At 30.1% G+C, this 19,554-nt stretch overlaps 3 protein-coding genes across 6 annotated transcripts in view; 2 read left to right on the top strand and 1 right to left on the bottom strand.

Moving 5' to 3' along the window:
• Window positions 1-3,502, bottom strand: part of LOC130672745 (LIM domain only protein 3-like) — a 117,332-nt gene extending 113,830 nt beyond the window's left edge. For 2 of the 4 annotated variants that reach the window (XM_057477459.1, XM_057477460.1), the window contains exon 1: window positions 3,235-3,502. The gene's annotated coding sequence lies outside the window, so the exon portion shown is untranslated. The remainder of the gene's footprint in view (window positions 1-3,234) is intronic. The other 2 variants (XM_057477461.1, XM_057477462.1) reach the window with 2 other exon arrangements.
• A 7,783-nt stretch (window positions 3,503-11,285) lies between these two features.
• On the top strand, window positions 11,286-13,955 carry LOC130673448 (uncharacterized). The gene is made up of 5 exons (XM_057478464.1): window positions 11,286-11,472; window positions 12,138-12,319; window positions 12,396-12,634; window positions 12,731-12,957; window positions 13,653-13,955. Exons 1-5 carry the CDS (start codon window positions 11,334-11,336, stop codon window positions 13,706-13,708), a joined length of 843 nt encoding a protein of 280 aa, XP_057334447.1. The 5' UTR covers window positions 11,286-11,333; the 3' UTR covers window positions 13,709-13,955.
• Window positions 13,956-15,833: 1,878 nt separating this feature from the next.
• On the top strand, window positions 15,834-17,819 carry LOC130673191 (uncharacterized). The gene is made up of 5 exons (XM_057478132.1): window positions 15,834-15,940; window positions 16,185-16,638; window positions 16,728-16,805; window positions 17,299-17,480; window positions 17,600-17,819. Exons 1-5 carry the CDS (start codon window positions 15,920-15,922, stop codon window positions 17,687-17,689), a joined length of 825 nt encoding a protein of 274 aa, XP_057334115.1. The 5' UTR covers window positions 15,834-15,919; the 3' UTR covers window positions 17,690-17,819.
• The last annotated feature ends 1,735 nt before the right edge of the window (window positions 17,820-19,554 follow it).

The following is a 19,554-nucleotide window of genomic DNA, read 5'->3' as shown; positions in this document are numbered from 1 at the left end:
TGCCGTACTACGACTAGTTGATGTAATCGTAAACAGTTGAACTCAATCGATTCTATCTACTATATTCGATTCATTAGTTATTATGTTTACTCTATCAGCTCAAAAGCTTTGTGTACTAATTAATTCATTTAATTTGTCACAGTTTTTTTAAATTCACAATTTATTATTAATTAATTAAATAATTGTTGCTATTTATGCAAACAGTAGAATTGCCACATATTATGACAAATAATTAGTGATATTTATATGTCTATTAATTATCAATATAAATACGCTGAGTAAATAAATATTTATGGAATGCATAACTGGGTCCATAATGGAACACATGTGATTGCTTAGATGTAATCAGTTTGAATGTTTGTGCGCACTGACGTTCTCTTTGATTTCGATAAGACACAGAGAGTTCTATGGATTCTCGTATCGTGTCTCTGTCACTGCATCGAAACATATCAAGTGTTTGCGTTCCACGGCTCGCTTTGCGTCCATAATTTATTTACCAAACGTCAGCTAAATGATTGTTTGCATGGTCAATTTACTATTCCATCGGTTGGTTTATAATTTTTATCAAACAAAATAAATGATGAAAAATATTTTTGAGTTCCGGAGGAAACATGAGAGGAAGCTTTAATCAGAGAGGCATAACCCTGTCATCGTGTAAACTCTTGATCTGCATTGCTGGGATTCTGACAGACTATACACGAGACGCAAGTAGTAGGAGTAGAACGTGTGCCAGACATGGTTAGGTCGTGGCATGCGACCGCAAGCTCTCAGCCTCATTGCAACCGTGCCCGAGCTTTGGCTGTCGAGGCCTATTTCCCACCCATCAACCCATCAACCCATTACCAGCCATTACTGGCCTCTCATATCTTCGCCCTTCACACTCCGACCCTGTCTCTAGTCTGCGCTCGCCTGCCTATCATTCGATGCAACTTCAACGCTATCGACGAGACAGCGACTCCAGAGCAACCAGAGAGACATTCAAGACATAACACACATGAGATATGTATCATTAACTTGGAATATATGCCATAACTTGGCTGTCGTTATCGTCAAATTGTTTACACAACTGCCTTATGGTATGTTTAAGGGTTCTGCAGTCATTTTCGAAGGCATGCCTTATCGATAAATCGATAATATTCTGCTCTGATCAATTTTAATTCATCATTTTTTTTTTTTTTATTAATTAGGACTGAATATCTATAATATCTATTCAATTTATATAGGGGAGGGTGGGGCAGAGCGGCCCCCCTAAAATTTTGATCAAAAAAAAAATTTTTTTTTTTTCGACTAATTACTATAAATCCGATATGTTTGCGCATTTTTATCCCTACGCATGACATTTGGGGCAAAATGGACAAGCTAAAAATTTTGAAAAAGTGATTTTTTCATATTTTTATCATCAAATTAAAAAAAAATTATTATAATTCCACATTTCTAGCCCTACGCATAACACCTGGGGCAAAATGGACCAGCCGAAAGTTCCAAAAAAATTTTTTTTTCATATTTTTCGGCCGTTTCTTTATGTAAGAGGCAAATTTGGTCACTAAAAATTTATAAAAATAAAATTTTTTGTTTAGTTGATAAATTTTTGAAATAAAGTAAAACTATAGAATTGATTTTTTTTTATTAAATAACAATTATTAATTAAGGTAATCGCGAGTGAACGATTTATTACGCTTTAAAAAATTTTTTTCGAGTAATATAAAACCAAAAATAGTTGTCAAGAAAAAGAAATACATTCTTAATGATAAAAACAATTTAAAAAAAAAAAAAAAAAACGAAAAAAAAAATTTTTTTATCACTTTTTGGAGGAGGGCCGCTCTGCCCCACGAAAAAAAAATTTTTTTTTTCAGAATTCTGGCAAAATGTCCATAAATTTGTTCGAAATAGGACAAAAGTAAAGTGATCTTATGGTTGAAAGCCACAAAAAATAATAATTGGCTTAGGGGGGCCGCTCTGCCCCACCCTCCCCTACACATATTTTTTTTTTCGGATTTATTGAAAATCTTTTTAACCAAAATTTTTATTAATTATTTTTATTTTATATTTTACGGAAGTTGATTATCAAATTAAAAAATCTTTAGTTATAAGAATTTTTCAAATTATTTTTATTTTTTTTAAATTTCACAAATTTGATTTACCAAATCCACAGTAACTACAATTTTTTTTTAATCATATTAATAATCAACATTATCTTCAAATTTTAATCAATAAATTTCCTTATATATTTTTGAGTTGATATAATTATTTATTCATAAATATTTTATATTTTTAAAAAATTTTTCATCAGTAATTTTTCTAAATTTTACCCACACAAAAAAATATATAAATAAAATGTATGTCCCATATAGCCGATACATTGATGCATATATGTCACATATATATTTTTTCGTGTGGGTATTTTTGAAAATCTAAATAATTATGATTTTTAAAAATTAATTTATCTCGCAATTCTTAACAATCATTCGATTAATATCTAAATAACATAAACAAATAATATCACCAACACGAAAATAAACGATCGTATTCGCGTAAATAGGGAGTAAAGGGAAGTATAATCGTTCAAGCCCTACACCATTTAACCCCCTCACCTAGCCCACACTCTCCCCAGCTATTTATTGCCTGCACTCGGTCAGTTCACAGCCTAAATATGTTACAGTCACAAATTTTTCAACCCCTCATTCAAATATTTCAAACTTATTTTTTTTTTTTTTATTCTATTCTACCTCAATAAAATTTACTACCCTACTCTACACCATAGTACACCTATTTTTTTTTATTTTCTTTAATTACCCTATACATAAATATATCTAAAAACCCTAGTTAATAGTGATCGGCCACTCAATGACAGGCACTCGTAATAAAGTAACGCGAAATCAAGACCCTTATACCGTGAAAAGGGAGAGTAAAGCGTGAGCGAAGCTTAAAGGGATGAAAGCTTCAGCCTTAGAGAAAACTCACGGAAAGGGGTGGGAGGGTAGTCTCAGAGCGACGGCAGGGGCTCTAAGCTTTTCAAGATAAAAGAAAGACCAACTGTTGAATATCGGCCCGTGATAAATTTATACCAAATACTTTTATTGCTCTGATATTAATAATAATAATAATAATTATTATTATTATATATGACAATTAAATTATGATGACTGCCATGATTATTTACTAATGACAGTAATGACAAAATAATTTCCAAGTCCTGAGAATTTCTAAATTAAAAAAAAAAGAAAAATTACTTACGGGTATCAATGATGAATTTTTTGAGCTCCGCGGTTCACTTGATGAATAAAAAATAAATCACTAGTTACCAAGAAGTATCGAACTTTGATTCGAAGTCTCAAATAAAAAATTTGTTGTTTACAAAATAATTTTGTTTGTTGATATAAAAATTTTTTGGTTCGAAAAGTGTTGGCTGTCAAAAGCTACAGAGCGTTAACGCACGTGCGACCGGGCCGCGATGCACGTGGTGTTTGTTCGCAGAAGTAACTTGCGAAAGGTACGCGCGTTAGAAATTCGCGATTGTTGCTGCACAAGCGCGGATTGGCTGGTGGGCGTTGTGTGCGCAAGCTCGTAGGCGGTTCTGCAGCTTTTGGGGCGTTATCAAGACCAAGGTGGCAATAGGTGATGTCATGTCCTGGGGACGGTACCGTCTTCGAGGTTGGTCGGTTCCTGACGACAAAAGCTCGAGCTTCACCGCCTTACTCAACATCTCAACCCGTTCCTCCTCCTCCTTGGCCTGCATACTTTCTTCGAGCTTTTATTTCACTCCTCAACACCTCGCTGATAATAATTTTTCTTACTCGCTTTTTTTTTTGTAAAGAAAATAAATTATTTTGTTGAGAAATTTTTTTTTCCACGAAACCCTTCAAAAAAAATTGTATTTTTAAAATGGCAACAAATTATTTTTTTTAAATTTTTAAAATTCTTGTCAAAAAAAAATTTCAAACTTTTTCATTAATAAATTTTTCGGATCCGTATACAAAATTTTGACTTATGGCTGCTTAATTTTAGAACTCCAGGATTATAAAAAAAAAATTTTTTTTAATATTTCAGTCACGGGCAAAATTTCGAAAATCAATTTATCTATAAGTCATTTATTTTTCTATGAATAAATAATTTGAATTTTCAATAATGATCAAAAATATCACAAGATATGACATAACTTCTATTTCTATTTCCGAAACACAAAAGTCTGATAACTTTATAGAAGAAACGTAATTTATTATTTATAATTAAATGTCTGATCGATTTATTATAATAGTCAACGTAAAATAGGATTGTAATTAATTCTATAGTATCGCGTATCCCATATGATATTTATAAATATATAGAGACGCTTTTATCGATCGTTTAAAATCAATACTGAAAAGTAACTGACACAGGTTAATTTTTCGTGTTTAATATTTGACGTGTTATATGTCTACATATATGTATAGATATATACGTACATATATATGTCGATACAAATTTTCATGTTTCCAGTTAATTAATAATCGCTCGGGGTTTAAACGTATATTAATCTTGTGTAATTGCATTAGTTACACGTGAATTTATGCCACGATAATCAAATATTTAATTACCATATTTTCATTTTGTTATATTTTCTGTTTTTTGACGTGCTATTAATTACTATATAATTTTATTTAATTAATTAAATTGTACATATAAACTCCCATTTAATTTATATTTCCCTTTGAATAATTTAGTTTTCAAATTAACAATATAATAAATGTTTAATTATTAAGTTCTACTAATTAAATTATGCATTTTATTTATTTATACAAAAGTTAATTAATTAATTTATTAATTATTCACTGAAATGGAAACTTGTGACGTAATATTGATAAAATTAATTTTTTTTTCTAACAAACAAAAATATAAGTTATCTGTGAACAAGTAGAAAGTCATGGGATCGTTAGTAAAAAATTTTTGAATTAGTAAAAAATATTACCGCCAGGTGGCAAGAAGAGAAAATTATTCCGCTTGCAGAAATATCAGATATTTGATATATTTACTTTGCATGATTTATTTGGGTAAATTTTTTATTTTCATTTATTTTTCGAGATTTTGAAACAAAACTTCATTACTCTTGCAGTCAAAAAAAAATTTCTATACCGTTACCCGGTTCGATTTTTTAACTTTTGAAAAAAAAAAAAAAAATTAATATATATGTAATACTAGTCTAGTATTCAAAATATATATGAAAAAAAAATATAGTTTAAAATCGATTAGCGTCGTTAGTTCGAGATTTAAACATTTAAGACAATCAATTGCATCTAATCCTTATCTGAGCCTTACAGAAAATTTATCTCCCCAAATCCCCGAACCCATCCTCACTTTCTTGGACGATTTACCTGCGACATAAAACAATGCCCTCCAAAAGTAAAACAAAAAAACGTATAACAAATTACCCGACATTGCATCACGCACTCGATTACTCCAAACTAAAGATAAAAAAATGAAAAAGGGAAAAATTTGAGTAGTGCCTCGAAGGCTTGTACGTAATTTGAACGTTAATCCATCCATAAATATTGTTGAATTATATTTTCCATCTACTAGACACCCAGGGACGATCCATGGAGTACGAAGGGACAACGGCATTTAGCCGTTAATCGCCCAATTAAATTGGATCGCCGAATCAGCCTCTAATCCACGCACTGCCCGTCGCAGGGCTTTTCTCTCTACTCGGCACTCTCGTATTTCGTCCACTCTGGGGTACACACATCCACCCCATTTCCAACCCTTCCAACTCTTCCCACAATTTTTTTTTGTTAACCCCCCACGTATCTCTCTACCGCACTCTTCTGTACTGTCGTTAAACTCGGCTTGTGTATGCATCCATGCACAGAAAACCAACAAAAACCAATTGGATCGTAAACGAATTAAACCGCACTCTGGCAATAAAAATTAACTCGCTATTGTAAATCAATTTTTCGCTTGAAATATATACAGGAAAAATTTTATTCTATCTTTGCGGTTACTAAATTCAAGTGAATTCTATCCATACATATATATGTCCACATACACATACACATATATATGTATATATATATAAATAGATATGTAAAGTCCAGTAACGATGACAACGATAGAATTAATTAAGAGCAGCCGTTGGGTTGCGCAAAGGCCCATGCTAATTTTGATACGTTGGCTCTGCAGTATTCTGTTGAGGGTGTCCGGTGTCCTGACAATGTCTATGTCCAAGCTTGGACCGTAACTAGTGCCTCGCCATATGTCGCCAGACTCGTGACGTCACTGGTTAACTACCACCTATAGTATCTCACGCCCGGAAAATTATATAGCCACGACCCTTCTCGACATCGTTGACACGATATGCCGCGACGATTCTGATTAATTACCGATAGTTTCGCAAGCTGCCGCACTAAAGAGATGCTTTCGTTTTTGAGCTCCACCTTTCAAAGCACATTAATTATTAAAAGCTGCATAACTCGGTCTTATAAAAAAATTTTATTTTATTTTCACGTGCGATAGTTACCCGCAAAGATTTATCTGTAAATTTTTTTGAATGAAATAATTTTGTTTGAACTTAGTAAATATTTAAAAAATTATTCGCTCACGCGCAAGTAGAAATGAATCATAGACTAATTTTTTTTATTTAAAAAATAATTCAAAGCCGGAAAGTGATTGAAATAAATTAAAAATAAACAATACGATCGTTTTATTATTTAATTAAATATATAAAAATAAATAAAAAAAAAAAAAAAAGCGTATGAAAAATTTAATTGGACTCGATTGAACATGGATAAAGCTTAAAAAGAGAATAAACAAACGTTAATGGGATTCACTTGTATATATATGTTGAATTGGCAATATTTGGCAATTACAAAATATGAGTTTACATTTAATAATTGCGGTAAACAGTGGTGGACGTGGTTGCGTTGAGTGGTTGTTATATGAATACGAGGGAGAGTTTATATTTCTATCTTTATTTATACCCTTTTATGTTTACTATCATACATATATGAGAGAGATAAAATTTGTGAGTTCAACAGAGAAAGAAATCTATAAAAAGAGATACATTACCCGCTATATATATATATATATATATATTTGACTCATCGTTAGTTCGATAAATATATATTCGATATTAAACGTACAACAATTCGGGCAAATCGCAATTTTATTTCACCCCTGATTTCCCCGCCGATTTATGCACCGTGTTATCATAATAATCGATTGGAAAATATGCCAGGTATTTATCCACAATTAATCATTTTATTAAATTACTTACATGTAACAAAATTTTTATTTATTTATTTTTAAATATTTATTATTTATGGAAAAAGTTAACATAAATATTAAAAAGTTATTATTATTATTAAAAGTACAGCGGAGCTATTAATGATGATATGATCGATATTAGCGAATATTTCCCATGGGATATTTATCCCGATCGTGCGTTCGATACCGCAGTATTGGTATTCGTTTTACCCGGCGACTGGTTATCGCCTGGTGACATTTATTCAAATGTAATATCTTGTCTCGCTGAAGATTATACCTGAGAGGGGAAATGTTTCCCAATGGGGATCGCTTTTATCTGGTTCATCGAAATTTTTTTTAACGTATGTTCCATATTTATTTATTTATAAACAAATAAATACATATTTATTTTTTTTTATCACATGACATTAAAACTTTTAAGGCAAAATATGATAAGGGGATGAGTGTATGAGATACGTAAACTCTCAAAAATATGACGATTATTTTTCGATTTAAAATTCACAAATTTTTTATTGGCTTTTTAATTTTAAAAAAATGTATATTTATTTGATAAATAATTTGGCTTTTATTTCTATTAAAATTTCTTCACTAGCGAGTGATAAAAAAATGTAGTTATCTTTAAATGTCAATAGATTGATAGGATAATTTATAAAGTGGCACTTTATAAATCCATTACTCTTTACAATCGTTGGTAAAAAAAAAAAAAAGAAAAGTTCACAAGCACTCTACGCAAGCTGTTTCCCACGTGCCTTTCCAATTTCTTAAAGAGCCGCAACAATTTATGTGACTCGTGTTCATAAACTACAAACCCACCCCTCGTAATTTTCTGTCCGTCTCACACTCAGTGTCTTAACCATCGAAACTAGAAACTGGCGAGCAGCAAGCAACACTTCGGTGTCCCTCGTCGTTCGAGAGTTCTTAAAAGTTACTCCTGGATCGTGTTTCTCGATACTTATTAGCTTTTTCTTTTCCTCTCCCCCACTCAGTTCCACTTCCACCCCTACTCGGCTGCAAACGCTAGGTGCGAGCCCTCATTCTTATTTTTTTTCATTTTTACCCTCAACTTGCCCTTTTTTTCATTCTTTCACCTATCCCCCTTATAGAAAGAGTCACTTTTAGGAGGGTTTCACCAAGAGCTTTAAAAGTGCGCGCGAATGAGTGTTAAACTTTCCCAATATCCACGTGTGCACACATTACACACTCAGTCTATGGATACTTTGCCCCTTTTTACTTAACATTTTTTTTCCATTTCCTTTTTCTGCACGAAAAATTTTTTCATACTTTTCTTTGCATGGCAGAAGACTTTGCTGAATATTATCACTAAACTCTGTAGGATGGTTTAGTTTACATACTTTAAGACAGTTTAGGTCGTATCATTTTGATCGACATGACAAAACCTTAGTGATGGCCCAAGAAATTACACTGGTCGGTTACAAGTCAAGAAAATTGATTGTGCCTTAAGGGGTTGAAAAGGGGTCGCTCAAGAGTCTGCTTCGTAGTTAAGACGCGCGCCGTGACGTGGCGACACAAGTGTCTTCAACATTCTTAATTTATATACCTACTTTTTTTTTTTTACTTCACAAAATTATTTATTTTTTCTTAACTCTGATTTATTTATTTATGAGTGAATTCTTTTAAAAAATTTACAATTTTTTTTTAATTTAAATATTAAAAATAATTTTTTTATTTTTAGTCACAAAAATTTTTCGCTTAAATTTTTTGAAAATTAATCTAATTATAAAAAAAAAATCAAGGCTCAGTCACAAATTAAAATAACTTTTTTTTTTTCAAAATTTCGACCAAACCCTCCCTTGAATAATTTTTCAAAATTATCTTATCACTGAATTTAATTAAATTAAAATAAAATATTAATTAGCTATCAATTAATATTTTACTCCAATAATAATTAATCAATAAAAATATGAAATAAAAATAAATATATAACGATCGCAAAATATTTAATTGACTAATTAAATATTAAAATCCATAGACTCAATAATTATTTAAAATAATTATCAATTTATTTAATTATTTATCCGGCATTACGTTTCACAATTAATTAAAAATATTCGAATCCCTTCATTACAAAATGATAATAAAAATAAATAATAAAAAAAAAATTGTCGCTGTCTTTAGTTCCAGAATTAAAACCTCAAGCCGTAAAATAAAAGGAGATCGCGATGCAGTACGAAGCTAATTCTCTATTCAGTACAGCTCGCGTTAATTAATCTCTATAGATTAACCCAATTAAGTGTACATCTATATATATGTATACATATATATATGTATATATTAAGAGGGATGGCTCGTTCATAACGAGTAAGAGCCTTTTGGAGGCTTCGTTTTCAACGACCAGGCACAAGTGTACTAAAGAGTGGTCGTTAAAAACCCCACTAATAATTATGAATGCTACTTAAAATTTATATATTTTTATTAATATAATACACTCAGTAAAACTTAAAATATAAATAAAAAAATTAAAATGCATGAGCTGCTAAATGATGTAAATTTATGATAAAAAAGAAACGAATAATAAGAATTAAGGAAAAGAGGGAGAGAGAGGGAGAGGTTCAGTAAATTATAATTAATTGGACAACTTAAAGGTCTTTATACTTATAACCCCTTTATTTTGATAACTTAATTCAGCTCATCAACAAACCAAATTAATGGATTTTATTTAAAACCGAGTGCCAACTAAATATTTCACTCGGTGACTTAATATTGAGTGTATTAAATAAAGTTTAAGATCGAAACGAGTTTTTGGTCTGTTACTTTTATTTGGATTCATTGGTTCGTTAACTAGAATAAGGCCCATGGAATAATGGGCTTAGGGCTCAGGGCTTGGGGTTCAAGAATTTATGATTGTCTTGAGTCTTGAGGTAGAAAAAGACAAAGGCTAAGACTTACATTGAAGGAAAGGGTTAGGATGCTTTGTATATATAACTTCTTTTCCAATTAAAATTCAACGCCCGTGGACGGGTCGTGTAATTGGTCGAGATCTTCTTAAGCGGGAAAATAACTTCCAAAGGGTTCGAGAGTTATATGAATATATTCCTGGGGTTTCGAGCAACTTCTTATTGTAGATTGATGTTAAATCTTACCACAAAAAATATATATATTTAAATATATTAATATTAATATACAATTTAATTTTGGGAAAGTTTTTTTGTAATTTTACAACACAATCATGATATTTTTTTTTTAAACTGAGTCGTAGTTTTTTGAGACAAACGTAAAGTTTTTTCTTGATACGGACGTAAAATTGGTATATAAATTTTTGACAGCATTATTTCCAAAATTCAACCGAAGTAAACAAATTTTTTTTCAATTTTATTTTTTATAACAAAATTGAAGGAACGATACATTTTTGACTTTAGTTTAGTTGTCAAGGTCGTGTTAATTACTCTATATTGTAAAATTCCATCATAGTTATTAGGAAGAGTGGGGCAAGAAATAATGCGAGTAATTGAAATTTAATAGATTTTTAGCACCGAATACAATCCGCTTTTGTTATCTATTTCAAACCAATCTATTATAAGATTACTAAGAATTTTTTTTCACTAGTTTCAATTTTTTTTTAAACACATTCACTCTACATATATATAACAAATCTATAATGAATTATAAAAAAAAAATTTTTTCCCAAATTTTCGAGGTATTCCGATCCGCCTACAAAATGGCTTTGAAATTAAGCGTACAAATTTTATTAAAACTTTCCATTGCAATAAAATTTATTTATCATCAAATTTTTGATGCCTTGGGCAGTTCGTTGTGTCTTATCTTCCCCCACTTGGGTGTATGATGAGCTCAAGAGCAATATAATATATATTATATTCCTGTAAATAATCTTGTTATTGAGCCATCAAGGTTAAAAAGGCTTAAAAACATGATCAAATAACCGTATAAAATCAATCTCACACATATATATCTATGTATATGTATTTAGACATGACAACTCGGTGGCAAAAAATAAAACTATATAACAAAGTAACTGTACATCGAATTGTTAAAATTCACTCAACATTCCAGCTAATATATTTGTTCGATAAATACTTACCCTGTTCATTAGCAATTTTTTTAATTACTAAAAAATAATAATGAATTATTTGTATCTCTCCAGAGTTACAATATCGATATTTGTAATTATTATTAAATTAAATGTGCTATTGGTAACATCAGAACTAGTTTCAATTCAAAAAAGTGATCCAAGTGATGGGCGTGAGTATGAAGACGGAGGTAAGTCTTTTAATAGATACACTGTAAAAAGAGCGGTGTTGAAAATGGACTCATTTTAACTCCGCCCGGTGTTAAAATAAAATTACACCGGTGTAGGAGGAGTAATACACCGGTGTTAAAAATACCGGTGTTAAAGTGGGGTAACCGGTGTAAAAGCGGAGTAAAACCGGTGTAAAAGCGGGGTAACCGGTGTAAAAGCGGAGTAATACCGGTGTAAAAGCAGGGTAAACTGCGTCCGCTTGGAATATTAACTTTAAAGATTATAAAACACAAAAAATGTCAGTTCTTTATGAAAATTAATAAAATATATCATTTATCAACAAGTATAGTGATCGAGTAAGTAAAAATATTCACAAAATAAAATATTTTAACACCGGTAAAGAATATTTACACCGGCGGCGGCGTTATTTTAACACCGGTCTAGAATATTTACACCGGTGGCGGCGTTATTTTAACACCGGTACAGAATATTTACACCGGTGGCGGCGTTATTTTCACACCGCTTTCGGGGGTAAATTTAACACCGATAATTTTAACACCTACACCGCTTGGACTTACCCCGGTGATTTTTTACAGTGTACTATTTTTTTACACATGGAAAAACGATTGATATAATTAATTATTCACTTGTTTGAATTTTATGAAATTTACTTATTAATTTTCAGCGAATTTCGCAGAATTTAATAGCATGTACGGAATTTCTATCGATGAAGAACTATTACGTCAAGATGGATATTGTTCTGGTCGATGTGATGGACTTGAACCATCGCGTAGTACTTGGATTGGACATAATTTAAGTCATCCAAACACATGCCCAGGAAAAATTCATTTTTGCCAACTCAAAGCAGTGAGTAAATATTCATAAATAAAAATAAAAATACATAAATAACTGAAATATACTGAACTATCGGTGAATAAATTAGAAAAGCGAAAGACGAGAGGCAGCAAAAAAAACAATAATTGACACCGTTGGTTCAAGGCCGATAAATCTTTCCGGGTATCTAAGCCGTCTAGAAACTTCACGCAAATTACAACAAGTACTAGATCATACTGGTAACATTTGCAAATGTGTATGTGAACGTACTTATGATCCAAATCCCAGTAATATACCAAAATTACTTGATTCCTTTTGTACTGACCCAGTATCAGCTGGTGATGGATAGTGAGTTTTATTACTTAATTATTAATTAATCTAAAAATTTATTGATATAATCACTTCTGTATTGGGGTATATTTTATAAATAAATAAATCTTTTAGTGTTATAACTGGCTTGAGATTTAAAAGACACGGTAACGTAATGTTCCTTGAACCTAAAGAAGGTAAATTATCAGAAGGAATAATTGATTCTACAACTTCGAATTGGAAAACTTCAAGTTATTGTAAATCACCGACAAAAGTCATTGGTAATTTTATAAACAAGGGCTACAGCTGTTTAAAACTTATATTAGAAGATATGATATTGCCAGAGAATGCAGTTCTGACTGGTATTCTATTTATGATAATATTTATAATAAATAATTATTCTAATGACATCTCTTAATAATTGAATCATTTGAATTATTGATCAGGCTTTACGTACGGTCAATCAGTGCGTGGACGTTATATTAATAGTAGTGGAAATTTTGATAATGATAAAGATGAAATTGTAATAAGAAGTCAATGCCGTGGAAGGTCATTATATAACACACGGAAAAAAAATTAATCGTGAATGCAACAAAATGCAGTCTTGGTAAATAAACATGATGAAATCATGTTGCATTCACATGATTTGTCATGTTTCGGCTACATGACAACATGTGGCAGCAACATGATTTTCATGTAGCCGAAACATGATTATCATGTAGCCGAAACATGACAAATCATGTGAATGCAACATGATTTTTCTCATGTTACCGCAACATGATTATCATGTAGCCGAAACATGACAAATCATGTGAATGCCACATGATTTTCTCATGTTACCGCAACATGACTATCATGTAACCGAAACATGACAAATCATGTGAATGCAACATGATTTCATCATGTTTATTTACCAAGACTGCATCATGTTGCATTCACGATTAATTTTTTTCCGTGCAGGCCTGAAAATTATCAATTTTTAATCTTCGTTTGTATAAATTTTAGCGTCACAGCCAATATATATCCATATTCTTAGATAATTTATGATTTGTTTTAGAACCACTAAGTTGGTATATCCTAACGGGAATCTTCTGCCGTCTGCAGCTTCAATAGGAAACAATACCGAGCTTAGCAAATCATGCGAACATCATGTATCATTCTGTAAAGCTTATGGTAGCTATAATGACATTCAACCTATTGGTCCGCTTGTCGATTTACAGGAAATCGGCGCGAATGAAAGTTCACCTGAACCCATTCGCGGATTCGGATTGTACCTGCGAGGTCATCCTGTCTACGGAGGAGTCCTGGCTCTCAAGATTTTCAAAAAAAAAAACTTTAATTTCTCATCATAAATTTTAAATTAGCGACGTTCGTCTCATCAATAATTGATGTAAAATAATTGTCATTATTTCTGAGAGTTGTAATTTTTATTGACAACAATAAAATTGTTTTTATGACTATACTGATTTTTTATTGAAGTCTAATAATGAATTCTTCAAAATTATCCCCCAGATTTGGCGATAAATTTGTGATTTAGATAAACATTTTTTTATTTAAAGGCTTAACTGAATTTTTTCGGCAGCAAGATGATTAATAAGAGCGAATCTGACGACAGTGATGTTGGCAACCGCACCCCTATTATGACATAAAACCATGTAATTAGCCATTCGAGCCTTTGTCCGTATTGCCCTGTCAATGGCGCCGCACTTTAGACCCGCTCGAGGTTGTCGAGAGACGTGGAGAGAGTGTTTGTGTGGAAAGGGATGAAAAGAGTGAGGGACGCGCCGGGATGAGGCATCAAGTACCCGCTAATTAATACCCCTAATTGCGTCGACCTCAGCTTACTCCCACAACAACTCTGTATGTTGCCAGTATACTCGCTTACACATCGCAAATTATTTATAACGTACTTACTTTAGTCTTTTCATGTATAAATCTACGGCTAAATTTTCTTCGTCCTTTTTATTTTTCCTCATTGAAATTATTTTTTTTTTTATTCATTTTTTACAATTAAAGCTTTTGAATTTTAAAAACCCCAAATATATACGTAGAAAAATAATAATTATATTAATAATACTCGTAAAAAAATTTTTCCTGGACATGGGCAACGAGTCCAATTTTCTATAAATTTTTAATGATTTTTTTTCCTATAATTTATTAGGTCACTTATTAGTAAAATTTTTTTTTCATCAAAAGAAGGGGCAAGAAAATTTTATTGATTGAAATAAAAATCGGAGATTATTATAAATTTCTATGACAATTAATTAACAATTAGAAGCAAAAACTAAATTAGTTTTGTATCATAAAATTATTTCTCAATTGAGTGATAAAACAAAATTACAAGTTAATTAAATTTTGATAAGACGTTAATTTTCGTTTTCAACATCGATTAAAAGCTAATGATGGACAGATAAAAAATGACGTTCAAATACAAACAAAGTCAAGAAACGCGAGTTTACTTCATTACTTGTTTTATAATTTAGTATACTACTAAAAAAATGAAGAAAACTAAAAAGTACCAAGAAAATTCAACTAAAAAAAATTTTTTCATGGTACCATTTTGCCCCGAAAAAAATTATTTCCAAAAATGTTGTAATTAATATCAAACTTTTTAAAATTAGACAATTAAATTGTGCACGGCAATTAAAATCCACTAAAATTAATTACTCTCACGTACACAGAAAAAAGATATCTTGAGTCAAGAAAATATTTTTGAAGACAAACGTTTTCGGGAACCAAGTCAAGATTTTTTTGAGCCAAGAGAATTCGTCTTGGTTGGAGAAGATTTCTACTTTATCTGAGAAAATTTAGGTCTCCAAAAAAATTTTCTTGAATCAAGAATATTTACCTTCAGTCGAGAATTTTTTTTTTGTGTGTACCTGCGCCGTACTTTACTCGCCCGTACATCTATTAATATCTACTTTACTTCACACAAACAAATATTTTATCTCACATATTTAGAAAAAAAACTTATTTCTGTCCCAGATAAAAAAATAATTAAAATTTTCTAAGTAACTCTGGATATTCAAAAATAATTCAGACACTCCGAAGACGAATTTATTTTGAATAAAGGAATTTACAACAAGCTATTTAGGGATTAGAGAAAATACCTGGTAGTAGAATATAATATACAATAATGTGAATCTTTAGACTTAAATACTTTTCAACGATCAGTTGTCTCTGACTCCATTTTAAAACTTATTAAGAGGGGATGAATTCTTAGCTTCTAAGTTCTAGCCAAAAATTTCCATTCACCGTTAGGACTTCGTCTTGTTCAGTATCGTAAACTGCATTTTATGCACATACAAATTGAATCTCACCAACATGGCTCAATTCTTAATTAATGTAAGTTTTCTTATAGATAAGTAATAATAATAATTCATTTAAAGTTAAACAATTTGAATTTTATGTGACTTAAAATTTTTTTATTATTGAACTCATTGGTTTTTTTTTATATCAACAAAAGTTTTTTTACAGAATTAATTATTGTGCATTAGACTTTGAATAGAATAATTTTATTGTTGAAAAAATATTTACCAATAGTTTACATTGATATCTAATAAGATTTCTAATCGATTAATATTAACAGGTTATTAAAATTTTCTTGCCAATAATAATCAGTGGCAATGTGCTCATATCAGTTTGCTCGTCTAAGAGTATTTCAAAGTGTCCACCTGATGCTCATTTCCATTATATTGATCTCAATTATCCTGTATCCGACATAATTCGTCTTCACAATGCTATTACCGATAATGATAGAAGTGAAATAGTCGATCTTTTTATTAATAAACACCTGGGCAATCGAAAACGTTTGCTGAAAAACTATTTAAATGCATATGAAATTAACTTGACGGATCATTGCCGATCAAAGTTATCCGGAGATTTTGGAAATTTGATAACATCTTTGGCAATTCCACCAAAACTATTTATTGCTCATGAACTTCATATCGTGTTTTCAAAACCAATGCGTGACAATTATGATATTAATTGCGGAATTTTTCGGTACCACGACATCGAAGGTATTAAAAGAGCTTACCGATTAGGTTAGTATTTTTTGCCCCACCTTCCTCGACATTTGTTTTTTTGTGTTTTAGTCTACTAAAATTTTTTTTTTCTTTGTTTCACCATATAGCTTATAATGTTGAGATGGTAAAACATTTTGATTACATAAATGACACATCTACCCATAGGACTTATTATTCAGGCAACGGTAAGTATTACATCCCGATGAAAAAAGATTTTATACAATTGTATAGAATTATATATCAATTATATATGGACTAGATATAATTATATATAGACTATATATAATTGGATAGAATAAATGGCCCGATCCAATTGTATACAATTTGTATGGAAATTGTATACAATTCTATACAAATTGAATACAATTCTATATAATTATATACAATTCTATATATTTCAATTATATAGAATTGTATATAATTATATAGAATTGTATAGAAGTTGTATAAAATTATATATAATTACATAGACTTGTATACAATTTGTATAGAATTGTATACAATTTCTATACAGTTGTATACAATTGGATCGGGCCATTTTTTGTATATAATTTTATACAATTGTATAAAATCTTTTTTCATCGGGATTGTACACTGATATTTTTTTATACATATACTTTGTATATATACAATACTGATAGTATACTGAAAAATTTTTTTTTTTTTCTTAATTTACAGGCATTAAATTAGAGATCAGCCAACCTGATTTTTTTTGCGAACAATTGCTAGAAGCTTCGAGAGTTTTAGATTTAGATCGTTTTACCTTCTTCATTGTTTTGAGTCTAAACGATGACATACTTAATGATGTTGACATTTCTTGTACAATTAATTATAATAAGCCACTAAAGAGTTTATTAGAAGTAAGTTTCATTATATTTTATAATCACAAAAACAATTTTTTTTCGCCAATTTGTAACTTAATTTTGAATCATATATAATTAGAGTATATTTCTATAATTTTTATAATTATTTTTTACAGGAACTTCCCTACGGAGGTTACCGCGAAGCGGTTTCAGCTATTCTTAATGCCTCTAGGACTTACGGAGACAATATGCTGCGCTCAGATTGAAGAAAATTATTCAACTTAACGATAATTAATTGTGCAGAATTTAATTTTATATTGTAATAAATAATTATGAAACTTTTAATATAAATTAAACTTTGAATTGAACAAATAAACTGTAACTTTTTTAAATAAACAATGATTGTATAATTGATTTTTTCCTTTCATTTTTATTACGACAATTATTATAAAATTTCTATTTAATATTATCTTCAATAATATTATCTTCATTATCCTTCCGAGTTACCCATAAAAAATCCAAAATAATCATTTTTGTTTCATGAAAAATATTTTCATTTCTCTTTATTGTTATATATGCAATTAATTACTTCAGTTTATGGGAATTTTCCTATTAATTACGATCACTGTTGCCACTAATACTAATGAGTCGGCATGGTCAATTCTAAATGACGCAGAACCAACTTATCAAAACCTGATAGCAGACTCAAGTCTTGAATCACAAGTTATTCATCTTCGTAATGCAATTTTAGGCAAAGATAAGAATCAAGTAATAGATATTATGATAAGAAGAAATTATTTAAATCGCAATGCTCTGATCGATAAAGTTTTGACTGTCAATTACCATCCTTTGGATTCATGCTCATCCAACCATAACCTCAAAAATACGGAATTTGAGAACTTTACGAGACATTTAGCTTCTATAATTCCTAGTTTAGACAAATAATATTCATTACAATATATCAATAAGTTTAAAGTATATACATATTTTTTGTAGTGTAGAATAATAATTTTTTGGAACCTCAACTTCCTGTTTCAATTTTGGTCGACAGCATAAGACAAATTCGTATATTTCTTAAGCCTATTTTTCTCCGTGTAAAAATTAAAAGTTAGCGGATAATTTTTTTTATTTTCAATAATAAAAAATAGGCTTCAAAACCTTTTGTAAATGATCCTTAGTCCATCGGCGTAGTCACTGAAATATATACCTGGGAAACCGTATTTCCTTGTATTGTCCAGTGCAAGAACTATGGTCAGAAAATTTAGCAAATAGTTTGAGGAATTTTAGAAATAAAATATTGTTATAAGTTATAACATTATTAAAAGTTATAATACATTTTTTATAGATCAATGCCGTTTGAATATTTCGAAATATTCTATCCATTTATAAAATAATAGGTTTCGAGAATTCAAAATGATTTATTAAGTAGGAAAAGAAATTGTATAGAGAGAGCATAATATAGTTGAATGACTACCTTTACATGTATAAGTATATCTTGGTATTTTGTGCCAAATATTTTTTTTCCCTGTAGATTTTAGATTTCGAGACTTTAATTTTTTTTAATATATGTAAAATTTACGTTAGTTTTATTAAAATTTTTTTCTTAGTACATGAAAAAATATTTTTGCATCGATAATAATTTTTTGATAACATTAAAATTTAAAGTAATGACAATGAGTTTATAAAATTTATTTAATTAAATTAATAGTGAATTAAAACGCCGAGTACCTGAAACATTTTTTTAGTTAATAAAGCTTAATAAAATAAATTGTATAGTATATAAAAGTAAATATTAGAAATTTTCAAATAAGTTTTCTCAACAAGTTATGTACTAGAAAATTTAGTATATGAAATTTGTATTTTTGCTATCGGCGCCTATGGTAAACAAACAGAAATAAGTAAAAATTCTGGGTCTCGCAGGTATAGAAACCAAACTTTTATGGCTCGAACGTTTTTAACAAAAATGATGACAAAAGACCATTATGATAAGCTCTCAGGGTTAACTGCGGTCATAAACACCTGCGTGAAAACTAAAAAAGCTTATAATTCAGAAGAATCGCGATCAGCAACAGTCATCGCTCACGTAAAATACTCATTATCGCTTTCTGTGTAAATACAAATTTGAATCTAA

Source organism: Microplitis mediator, chromosome 8 (genome assembly GCF_029852145.1).
Source record: "Microplitis mediator isolate UGA2020A chromosome 8, iyMicMedi2.1, whole genome shotgun sequence".
Taxonomy (NCBI): Eukaryota; Metazoa; Arthropoda; class Insecta; order Hymenoptera; family Braconidae; genus Microplitis; species Microplitis mediator.
Note: the sequence above shows the minus strand (reverse complement) of the source record. Positions and strands in the feature narration are given on the sequence as shown.